Raw genomic sequence first — 12,073 nt, 5'->3', positions numbered from 1 at the left:
TCCCCTGCTACACACACTTTTGTTTTTGCTTTGAAAGTACTCGCAATCACAAACGGGTACAGCTTTATCCCCTGCCTCTGACAGATGGAAAAGAAAAGGTAGTGCAAAATGATTTTCTAGTACATGACCGAGCTAGCTACTTCACATCCTTCCTATTCTAATCTGTGCACAGGAGCATCCCGTTGATGCTTCATCTCACCTGTATGGATGTCCTCTTGGTCAGGCAGCATCAGCACACGCTGTTCATACTACAGCATGCTTTCAAACCAATCATTCACAGCGGGGTTAATAATCCAGCACCAACAATGCACATCTTAAAATGCCAGACAACGGATTCCAGCTGTTCAAAGGAAATACTCTCTGTGTAACCAGCTTCAGATAAACACCAGCTAGAATCACTCCCACGGTTTCCCATTAAAACCATTTTCCTCAGCGCGAAGTAGTCCGTGCCAAGGCTATCATTGGAGGAGGGCAGGAAACTTCTGAGAGAAGCAATCAGCACTGAATGGCAACATGTCACAGGAGCACCTGTAAATCAAGCTTGCCTTTCAAACATTCCCGTTTGGAATGGGTATAACTGCCTATCCAAGCAGTGCAGCTACGATTCCTGAAGCTCAGCTGCAGTGCTATTATGAAACAGCAGCGCTGCTCTGTACTCCACACTGGAGCTCTGGTGCTACTCATGGCACTGATGGCATCAGGTCTGTTTTCTGGCAGCTGTGCAATAAACACATCAATCAAAGGATGCTACTTATCTACATGAATACTGCATTCAAATGTACCTAAATGTTTTAATAATGACATGAATGCAACCGGAGGGAGAGGCCCAATACACATCAGGGTTGGAAAAGCGTTGACTTCTGAACTGATCAGTTTCGCACCAACGTTAACAAAATCCCTATACCTTGTCTTAACAGCCGATGAGTTTAAAAACCCTGCAAACACAGTGTGCCTATATAACTAAATCGAGGTCTACTCTAAATGAGACACAATGATACCAATGCATGTCTTAATGGAAACTAAATCATCTGTACATGCTTCTGTGCTTTACTAACAAACCTCCCGTACTGCTGCCCCTCCTGGGTCACATGATACAATCCCAGCTGTCCCTTTCTCCACTGGGGGGCCCGCAGGTTCACTCAGGAAACGCTTGAACGCACGCAGCTCTGTTTAAAGGACCTGGTTCAGGTCAAGCTCTCCTTCAATAGCTTGGGGTTTAATGGAAATCGCTGAGTTACTGCGGTCTGTGCTGCAGGTTACTGATAACAGTCTTTACAGGAACTCTGGACCGCTCTCTATATCTTCAGCATTTACCGAGGCCTTGTAAGCGATAAACCTCAGAGTCTTTATGTCATTGTTTAAAGCAGCCTTGTTCTTTTTTTTTATCCTCAATCTCAAGTCTCAGTCAAGGAAACGCTAGCAAGCCGCTATCAGCTCCTGCAACACTCCGCAGTGATTTCAGCGTTCAGCGATCTTCCTCTGTGATACCTCAAAAAAGACAATGAGCAGTTCATCTAAATCACTGAACTAAATCACTTTCCTGCTGTGCTGTGGAACCGATTTATTGTTCCTGATACAAAGACAAGTGATGGAAACATTTATAGACAAAAGTTATTTTTAAAAAAAGGTTTTTTTAAGGCTGCTTTAATATAGCAGTTCTTATGGCCCCACTTATTCCTGTTAATAAATCCTTAAGGGTATTTATCCCTATAGGAATTCAGAATGGAGCACGTTGATCACGGTTCCTAACAAAAGCCTTCGGCTACTGGCAAGTGATACTAACTGTTGTACCACCCACACTAATACAAAGAAAATCCTACCCCCCTACCTCCCACCCCCATTCAATTCAATAACCAGCTGTTTCTGACAAGGTCACCGGCAATGAAAACTAGCAAGCTACAGTTTATTCAAGCCTTACAAGAGTCCTGGTTACTGAACTTAAAAACAAAGTCATTTCTGAAATCGCCCATGAGTCATTACATTTCATAGAAAACCTCATTTCCCTTTTATGATCCATGAACAAACTGTATGGAAAGTTTCAATGCTCCATGGCAAATCCCTTGGGTTTCCTCTTCTATGGTCTTTCTACCTACTGTTTTTGTTTAGGTCTCATTTGAATTGTTTCACATTTTTTTTTAAAATGATGTTTATAATCCATTTCCAAGTTGACTTGCTGGTAGCGAGCCTTGAGAACACTCAAGAGGTGCGCTCCTCGCTTCTTCCTTTCAGAAGGTCCAAGAAGAAGGCGTCGGAAAAGTGGACAACATGACCCGACACAGGATGGCACGCCCCAGAAAAGAGTAAAGAAGCAAGGATGGCAAGGCTGCTCAGCTTGCACAGGTCAGCCCCCACCCCTGCTGTGTGTTTCTGCTCATGCTCAGTACCAGAAGCACAGTGAATTCCCCATGATTCAATCAGTCCAGGGTCTTTCATTAGCTCCTCCCCTCCCTCTCCCCTCCCCTCCCCTCCTCCGTTGGTAAGGTGGTAGGGGCATTTCAAAGGATGGCGTCCAGTTCACCTGCAGCGCTCGTGACAATCTATGAAGGAAAACGGGTCCACCCCTGGTGAGCCTGTCATACCCACTCCTGCACGGGCCGCTTGTAGTAAGTCACGTGCTGCTGCTGCACGCCTTTGTTCTTGAACTGGAAGATGGTGTAGACCAGGACCAGGATGCAGAGTGAGAGGATGCAGGGGATCACCACGGCAATGGCGTTGACCGTGCTGGGGGCGTCGTTGATGGTCACCATGATGTCCACGTCGTCGTGTGGGAGGTGGCGGTCTTTGTTCTTCTCCACCATCGACTGGTCGCAGCCCATCCAGTCCTTGAGGATGGAGCGTGGGTACCCCGACTCCACGGTCAGCTTCTGGTTGTCGAACTTCCAGTATTCCTTCCCTTTGTAGAAGAAGGTGTAAACTAGAAGAAGGACGAGAGGGGCATGCTTTAGTTAGCCTGATATTTTTTAGTAATCTTTTTAAACCTCTCAGCTGGTTTGCATTCGGTTACTCGCAGCCAGTTGCATTTGTACCTTTTTACCCAGAAAGCATAACATCTCTAACCCTAACCCAACCCAAACCCAACCCTAACCCAACCCCGACCCAAACCCAACCCCAACCTAACCCTAACCCTAACCCTAACCCTAACCCAACCCCAACCCCAACCCAAACCCAACCCCAACCCCAACCCTAACCCAAACCTAACCTTAACCCAACCCCAACCCCAACCCTAACCCAACCCCAACCCCAACCCCAACCCTAACCAAACCACAACCCTGACCAAACCCTAACCCAACCCAACCCAACCCCAACCCAACCCTAACCAAACCACAACCCTGACCGAACCCTAACCCAACCCAACCCAACCCCAACCCAACCCTAACCCCGACCCTAACCCAATCCCAATCCAGAGCACACATGCCTCTGGTTCACACAGTAATGTCGAGCACACATGCCTCTGGTTCACAAACAGTAATACCGAGCACACATGCCTCTGTCGACTGGGGTTTATTTTTATAAAGTTCACATCAGGAAGCTAGCAGGGTTAAGCTGGTAAGCTCCTCTGTGGCATCCAGTGCAGTAGGCTGTGACACTAACGGCAGAAATGCTAATAGTTCTACTCAACAGACAGCAGCACTGCTTGTTTGCCAGCTTTCTGCAGCACCAGCTAAAAATATCTCCAGTCCCATGACTAAGCGAGGATAGCGACCGGCCATCTGCACGTCTAATAGTCAGATTCTTCAAACTGAAGAGCGCTAGTCATTATAATGAAGGAGACATATTTCCTTGACATTAGAAAATGCCGGTGCGATACTCACAGCCTTCCTTGCTGACAAATGCTCCCTGGGGTGCCTCCGGTATGCCTTTCCAGACGGTGATTGGTTTGGGGTAGCCGGGGTCGGCTGCCCTCTTCTCCTCGTTGTATCTCCAGTACCTGTCCCCCTTGAAGAAGTAGGTCTTGCCCACGGGCTCCCAGCGCAGGGCCGTGTCGATTCCCTCGCGTGGCAAACAGCTGCCCAGCTCCACCAGGCTGTGGGGGTACCCCGGCTCCGCGGTCACCTCCTTGAACACCCAGTATTTGTCACCTGCAAGGACAGGAAATTGATTTCACAAAACAAAAGCGACTTGGAAACCTAAAGAAACACCGAATGGACCCAGAGGGTCTTGCTTTCAGGGTCCATGTTGAGGTCATTGCTTTTTTTATATAGTGGTCGCCAATTATTTTTATTGTTTTCTCCCTAATTTATAAATCCTTATTATAAATCCTTAGTGGATATTGGATCACAAGAAACGAGGCCGTGAACATGGGCCAGTGTGGACCAGACCCTGTTCTGAGGACTTGAACATGGGCCAGTGTGGACCAGACCCTGTTCTGAGGACTTGAACATGGGCCAGTGTGGACCAGACCCTGTTCTGAGGACTTAAACAATGGGCCAGTGTGGACCAGACCCTGTTCTGAGGACTTGAACATGGGCCAGTGTGGACCAGACCCTGTTCTGAGGACTTGAACAATGGGCCAGTGTGGACCAGCCTGTTCTGAGGACGTGAACACACACTTTGAGTGATTGAGAAGAACTGTTGTTATGTAGCATCAAAGGTAAGACTGGGAGGAAACTGTAAGTCTAGCAGGCAAACATTTCTATTAAAGCATTTGTCAGTATCAGGAACATCAAAATGAGTCATCCTGGCTAAAAACTAGCAGCTCCCTCTTCATGCTTGTGCAAAACGGGCTTCTAGAAATACAGCAAAAACTCTGTCATCGGACTGCAACTGTGATATTATTTTTATGACTTTCTCGCTCAAGACACTTCCTAACAAACATACAGTATAAATTACAACACTTTTACCTTTAGATACAAAAACACACAGTCCTGCGCTGCTCTGTAAATAGTGATTCCACATTCTTCACAACAGCAGGGCAGAAGAGCTCTGCAGACGAGCAGACAGGTTAACAAGGGGCTGTGTGGGTAACAGAGGGGCTCTTAAGAGGCAGCCTTGAGCTTCGAGAGTAAGGACTGGGGAGCGTAGGGGGAGAGCGTTGGGATTTAGATTAGAAATCACCTTTATTTCACTTATAGCACTAACCCAATCTCTAACTTCATTTCTCTAAGACTTGACATGAAATCAGCGGTGACTCATCCTTTTCACAGAGCCGCCCCGTGCAGCTTGCAGTAAATTCATGAACACAGAGCCAGCTCCGAGTGCCACAGGGAAGATGAGACAGGCTCACACTGAAGCACACGGCACTGCAGAGAGTCTGAGGCGACTGCCGCCCCGCCTTGAAAGGGTAAGATGGGATTTCTCAATGCGTGCTGGACAGCTAAGAAAGAAGACAGCACTGCAGCTAGCAGGCTACCCCACATCAAGAACCCGTCACGTTCATTTACTAAACCATCTGATCCCCCTTCATTTAAACCATCCAGTGCTACCCGTTTACAGCGGCCCCGTTTGCATGCATGGTCAAGTCAGAGTAAAGCTACCTATCTGAGGGATCAAAATCCTCTATACATTCTGCAGGTCAGCTCTGCACAATTGCAAAAGGATTCCTTGCCCATGTAAAGGTATTTAGGTAGTGGATTCTACTCACAAAGCTTTATCTCACAAATCATCATGAAGATATGAAACCAATACAGCAAACCCTCCAGCCCCGGGGGCTTTCTACAGGAATGTCATCAACGAAAACACAATAAGCATACCTTTGAAGAACACAAACTTTCCATCGGACCTCTCGTAGGCAGCGTCGATCCTGGCAGGGAGTCCTTTCCAGAACTGCTCGATCTGCATGGGATAGCCTTCCTGCAGCCTGTTGTTACGCAGCCGCCAGAACCAGCGATCCTGCAACACAGAGCAGGGACAAACACTGTCTTCAATGAACACACAGAACAGGGAAACACATTGAAACAGAACCAGCGATCCTGCAACACAGAGCAGGGAAAAACACTGTCTTCAATGAACACACAGAACAGGAAAACACACTGAAACAGAACCAGCGATCCTGCAACACAGAGCAGGGAAAAACACTGTCTTCAATGAATACACAGAACAGGAAAACACAGTGAAACAGAACCAGCGATCCTGCAACACAGAGCAGGGAAAAACACTGTCTTCAATGAACACACAGAACAGGAAAACACACTGAAACAGAACCAGCGATCCTGCAACACAGAGCAGGGAAAAACACTGTCTTCAATGAATACACAGAACAGGAAAACACACTGAAACAGAACCAGCGATCCTGCAACACAGAGCAGGGAAAAACACTGTCTTCAATGAACACACAGAACAGGGAAACACATTGAAACAGAACCAGCGATCCTGCAACACAGAGCAGGGAAAAACACTGTCTTCAATGAATACACAGAACAGGGAAACACATTGAAACAGAACCAGCGATCCTGCAACACAGAGCAGGGAAAAACACTGTCTTCAATGAATACACAGAACAGGAAAACACAGTGAAACAGAACCAGCGATCCTGCAACACAGAGCAGGGAAAAACACTGTCTTCAATGAATACACAGAACAGGAAAACACAGTGAAACAGAACCAGCGATCCTGCAACACAGAGCAGGGAAAAACACTGTCTTCAATGAATACACAGAACAGGAAAACACACTGAAACAGAACCAGCGATCCTGCAACACAGAGCAGGGAAAAACACTGTCTTCAATGAACACACAGAACAGGGAAACACATTGAAACAGAACCAGCGATCCTGCAACACAGAGCAGGGAAAAACACTGTCTTCAATGAATACACAGAACAGGGAAACACATTGAAACAGAACCAGCGATCCTGCAACACAGAGCAGGGACAAACACTGTCTTCAATGAATACACAGAACAGGGAAACACATTGAAACAGAACCAGCGATCCTGCAACACAGAGCAGGGAAAAACACTGTCTTCAATGAATACACAGAACAGGGAAACACATTGAAACAGAACCAGCGATCCTGCAACACAGAGCAGGGACAAACACTGTCTTCAATGAATACACAGAACAGGGAAACACATTGAAACAGAACCAGCAATCCTGCAACACAGAGCAGGGAAAAACACTGTCTTCAATGAATACACAGAACAGGAAAACACACTGAAACAGAACCAGCGATCCTGCAACACAGAGCAGGGAAAAACACTGTCTTCAATGAATACACAGAACAGGAAAACACATTGAAACAGAACCAGCGATCCTGCAACACAGAGCAGGGACAAACACTGTCTTCAATGAATACACAGAACAGGAAAACACAGTGAAACAGAACCAGCGATCCTGCAACACAGAGCAGGGAAAAACACTGTCTTCAATGAATACACAGAACAGGAAAACACACTGAAACAGAACCAGCGATCCTGCAACACAGAGCAGGGAAAAACACTGTCTTCAATGAATACACAGAACTGGAAAACACACTGAAACAGAACCAGCGATCCTGCAACACAGAGCAGGGAAAAACACTGTCTTCAATGAATACACAGAACAGGAAAACACATTGAAACAGAACCAGCGATCCTGCAACACAGAGCAGGGAAAAACACTGTCTTCAATGAATACACAGAACAGGAAAACACATTGAAACAGAACCAGCGATCCTGCAACACAGAGCAGGGAAAAACACTGTCTTCAATGAACACACAGAACAGGAAAACACAGTGAAACAGAACCAGCGATCCTGCAACACAGAGCAGGGAAAAACACTGTCTTCAATGAATACACAGAACAGGAAAACACAGTGAAACAGAACCAGCGATCCTGCAACACAGAGCAGGGAAAAACACTGTCTTCAATGAATACACAGAACAGGAAAACACAGTGAAACAGAACCAGCGATCCTGCAACACAGAGCAGGGAAAAACACTGTCTTCAATGAATACACAGAACAGGGAAACACATTGAAACAGAACCAGCGATCCTGCAACACAGAGCAGGGAAAAACACTGTCTTCAATGAATACACAGAACAGGAAAACACACTGAAACAGGACCAGCGATCCTGCAACACAGAGCAGGGAAAAACACTGTCTTCAATGAATACACAGAACAGGAAAACACATTGAAACAGAACCAGCGATCCTGCAACACAGAGCAGGGAAAAACACTGTCTTCAATGAATACACAGAACAGGAAAACACATTGAAACAGAACCAGCGATCCTGCAACACAGAGCAGGGACAAACACTGTCTTCAATGAATACACAGAACAGGGAAACACACTGAAACAGAACCAGCGATCCTGCAACACAGAGCAGGGAAAAACACTGTCTTCAATGAATACACAGAACAGGAAAACACAGTGAAACAGAACCAGCGATCCTGCAACACAGAGCAGGGAAAAACACTGTCTTCAATGAATACACAGAACAGGAAAACACATTGAAACAGGACCAGTGTCTTCAATGAATACACAGAACAAGAAAACACACTGAAACAGGACCAGTGTCTTCAATGAATACACAGAACAGGAAAACACATTGAAACAGGACCAGTGTCTTCAATTAATACACAGAACAGGAAAACACATTGAAACAGGACCAGTGTCTTCAATGAATACACAGAACAGGAAAACACACTGAAACAGGACCAGTGTCTTCAATGAATACACAGAACAAGAAAACACACTGAAACAGGACCAGTGTCTTCTATTAATACACAGAACAAGAAAACACATCGAAACAGGACCAGTGTCTTCTACGATTTAGAGTTATTAAAACCTCCCCCGTAGTCCCTTAGTGAATATGTGGCTGACATTTAATTAGTCACTGTACCTCTTTTTGCCTTTGTAAATCCTTCCCCCCCCAAGTGAAACATATTTAAATAGATTTAAAAACAAAACAACAAATAATAATAATAATAATAAATAAGAAGGGAAATAAGAAGCTAACCAGCTCGTTATTATAATTGAAATTTGTTCTTCTGTGCTGCCAGATTGAAAAAAAACCCCCAAAAATTAACGAAAGCGCACAGCACTGAACTCATTATTCCAGTGGATTGTAGGGTTGCACTCCGTACAGCTGTGAACTAATGATAGTACCGGCAGTAATAACCCAACCCTTTCTGTTTCTACAAGGGCTTGGAGCTTTCAGCATCCCAGCGGCGTGTCATTACTGTGATATATTCAGAGAAGAGGGGAGGCTGAACAGCAGCACTGTGTCACAGATCGATGTGAAGGAGCCAGTTGACCCCATTTCCATTCACAGGACATAGAAAATAACCTCAACAATCTCATAGTGGGGGAAAGGACTGCGTTCTCATTTTCTCAGTGAAAGGCCTCGAGGAAAAGATTGTGTCTCTGGAAGCAGAGGTAGCTGACAGCAGTGTCCGTCCGTCATAATCCAGTCTCGTTCCAAGACGACGCAAACATAACTACAGCAACACCAGCCTGTTAGGGGAGGCACAGCACAGAGCTTCCAATTTCAAATGATTTCAAACTGTGACCATTATGAGGGGCTAATAGGATCTGTTGTTGCCTTCTAATATTGCTTACAGTCATCCCATATACTTTATAATACCCTTACGGATGTACTTCTGGGAGGACTGGGAGGGGCTGCTGGGAGAAGTGGTGCTCTCTCACCTTAAATACGAACATCTCCCCCCTGAACAGGGCCACAGTGTTGAAGTTCCCATCACAGATGTTAGGCTTGGCCCCTGGAGAGTGGGGCCTGTCCCCCGAGGGAGGACGTGGGGGCCTAGACTGCCGGTCATGTTTCCTTTCTGAGTTGGTGTGGGATCGACGGGCTGGTAGAGTAGGCAAGGGCCTGGTGGGCTCCAGCATCTCAGCAGGAGGGCCTGAAAAACAAAAACACAAACTCTGTGAGTCATGCTCTAGCAGACCCGGGTTAATAAAAGAGTGCAGTGAGGATCGTTGTGTGGCGGTGTTGTCTCCCAATGGTTTCCAATTGGACAGTAAAGTTCACGGTTGATGATCAAATCACATCGCCTGCTGGGGTGGGTCTGCACCTTGCAATGATCCTCCCTGGGCTTGGAAACAATCCCTCTTAAAAACAAACTCAGGCTTGCAGCAAAACTGCACATTTCTGTCTTGACGCTGGAGAACGCAGATCAGAAAACCACTAGGGGGAACGTTGAGCAGAAACACTTTAATATTCAAACCACAGTCAGGGGACTGTGGGATAAACCTGAGGAAAAACGCACTCTTTTTCAAACAGCGTGGAAGACGAAAGAACAGAAAAACAATCAAATTAAATAAAACTCTCATGAGAATGTGCAACTCGTAAAGGCTGTGTTTGATTGGGTGATGTTATTAAATTCCTCCCAACTAAATCCCACTAGCACTGCATCATCTGTATCAAAGCTGGTTTACTGAATGGTATTAAAGAAATCTTCCTGGATTTACCCAAATCTGCATTTTTTTTCTTCCATTCCTGGCGTGTGTCTCGAGGTTTGATTGACTAGCTCCATTTATTAGGGGAATAATAATTTGTTATTGAATGGGATGGGTTCTGCCTGGATACTGTATATGAGTTTTATCTTCTCACCAAAGTAAGACAAGGATTCCTGAAGGCTTGCTAATTCCCACTTTCAGTCACCAATCACAAGACACACTTTTACAAACCATAGATCTTCTGGATGCCCTGCAGATCGTCCTGGGGCAGCTTGAAGTTCTGCGTCTCCATGTACTGGTAGAAGGGAGCCATGATGGCGCTGGGATCATTGGAGTGCTCTAGACCCAGGGCGTGGCCCAGCTCGTGGACTGCCACTAAAAACAGGTCATTTCCTAAAAGAGCGGGGAGAGGGACACAAACAAACACAATGCCGTTTTCATTTTCATTTCGTCTTCTGTTAGTTATTATTATTTTATAAACAATATTTCGCCCACTCCCCCCCCCTCCCCCCAAAAAAGCTGCTTGCACAAAGAAAGCAAGATTTCACACGACTGCAGATCGAATCGGATCCACGCGAGAGAGCCTGGCAAACACACTGAAGAGAAGCTTTTGCTCTTTGCTTAAGACGGAACTGAGAGGGAATTCAAAGGGTTTTCCTTTCTTGAAGTACATCAGTGTTTTGTATAAACTAAAATACAAAATATTCTCCACTGCGTTTTACTGCCAGCACGGCTGCCCTTTCGCGATTTAACTTTGTTATTTATCTTTCCATAATATAATAACAAGGAATTAGAAATCATATTGAAAATAATAAAGGGAAGGATTGTACACAGCCGAGATCTATATCCAGCATTTGACCGGTGCCTGCGCATTGATTTCCAGTCATGTCATTCAAGAGAAAAGCCTATGGATTATTACGCGTGGTAGCAGGCTGTGTTTGTTTGGGTTATATGCTTCCTTCCCAATCTACTGATAGGGACGACATCATCTTTTTCACAGCTGGCCTATTCATGTTAGATTGAAAGGAATTTACCACGATTACCGTCGTGATTCGCGTTCCCCAGAGTCCACGGCTCGTCCGAGTCGAAGTGCGTGTCGCCTCCGATCCCCGGACCCGGGAAATAGGCGTGGGCCAGAAACCCCCCCTCCCCGTCAAACGGAGAGCTGTCTCCATGGAAACCCGAGGCGAAGAAGATCATGATGTCCGCCTCCTTCCTCTCGCTCTTAATCTCGTGATAGGGGACCTCCTCAAACGTCAGCGGGGTCACCCTCTGCCACACATCGAAAGCTTGACGGATAGCTTTCCGTGTGTCAAGCTCGCCCACCTTGGGGGTGTAGTTATGTATGCTGAAAAACAAAACACGTTTTTTGACTTAAAATGAATTCAGGTCAGTTTCAAAGCTAGATCTGTACTTGTGGACAGTAAGGTGTTCAGCCTCCTGCAGGAGTCAGGCTGAGCCTGTCCTCTGCTGTGCTGTGCTTAACAACTGATGTATTCCCTCCTGCAGGGTAACGTTGCTTTGTTAATCCCACCAAGACAAGTCAGTGCTCAAAAAGGCACTTGAACGCAAGACTATACAGACATGCAAGAAATCGAGCACTTTGAAAGGTTTTAGAATGAGCTACCCTGAAGGACGCAATTCTCCGGGTAAGTTAGCAGAAGAGTCTACCCTTGTGTAATGTGATTGTATACATCGTGAGTCCGGTCATCTATTCCAAGCATCCTATAGCAGG

At 45.9% G+C, this 12,073-nt stretch overlaps 1 protein-coding gene across 2 annotated transcripts in view; it reads right to left on the bottom strand.

Annotated features, from left to right (window-relative positions):
• Nucleotides 1-78: 78 nt before the first annotated feature.
• LOC117421230 (matrix metalloproteinase-24-like) overlaps nt 79-12,073 on the bottom strand; it is a 24,008-nt gene continuing 12,013 nt past the window's right edge. Inside the window, exons 4-9 of one of the 2 annotated variants that reach the window (XM_058990668.1) lie at nt 11,373-11,686; nt 10,570-10,731; nt 9,568-9,782; nt 5,691-5,829; nt 3,813-4,079; nt 79-2,914 (exon numbers count right to left, since the gene is read on the bottom strand). In XM_058990668.1, the coding sequence (XP_058846651.1) occupies nt 2,574-2,914; nt 3,813-4,079; nt 5,691-5,829; nt 9,568-9,782; nt 10,570-10,731; nt 11,373-11,686 (1,438 nt within the window). In that variant the 3' untranslated portion in view covers nt 79-2,573. The remainder of the gene's footprint in view (nt 2,915-3,812; nt 4,080-5,690; nt 5,830-9,567; nt 9,783-10,569; nt 10,732-11,372; nt 11,687-12,073) is intronic. The other variant, XM_058990669.1, reaches the window with a different exon arrangement.

The sequence above is a fragment of the Acipenser ruthenus genome, chromosome 18 (assembly GCF_902713425.1).
Source record: "Acipenser ruthenus chromosome 18, fAciRut3.2 maternal haplotype, whole genome shotgun sequence".
NCBI classification, from domain to species: Eukaryota; Metazoa; Chordata; class Actinopteri; order Acipenseriformes; family Acipenseridae; genus Acipenser; species Acipenser ruthenus.
This window is presented reverse-complemented; position numbering and strand designations above follow the sequence as displayed.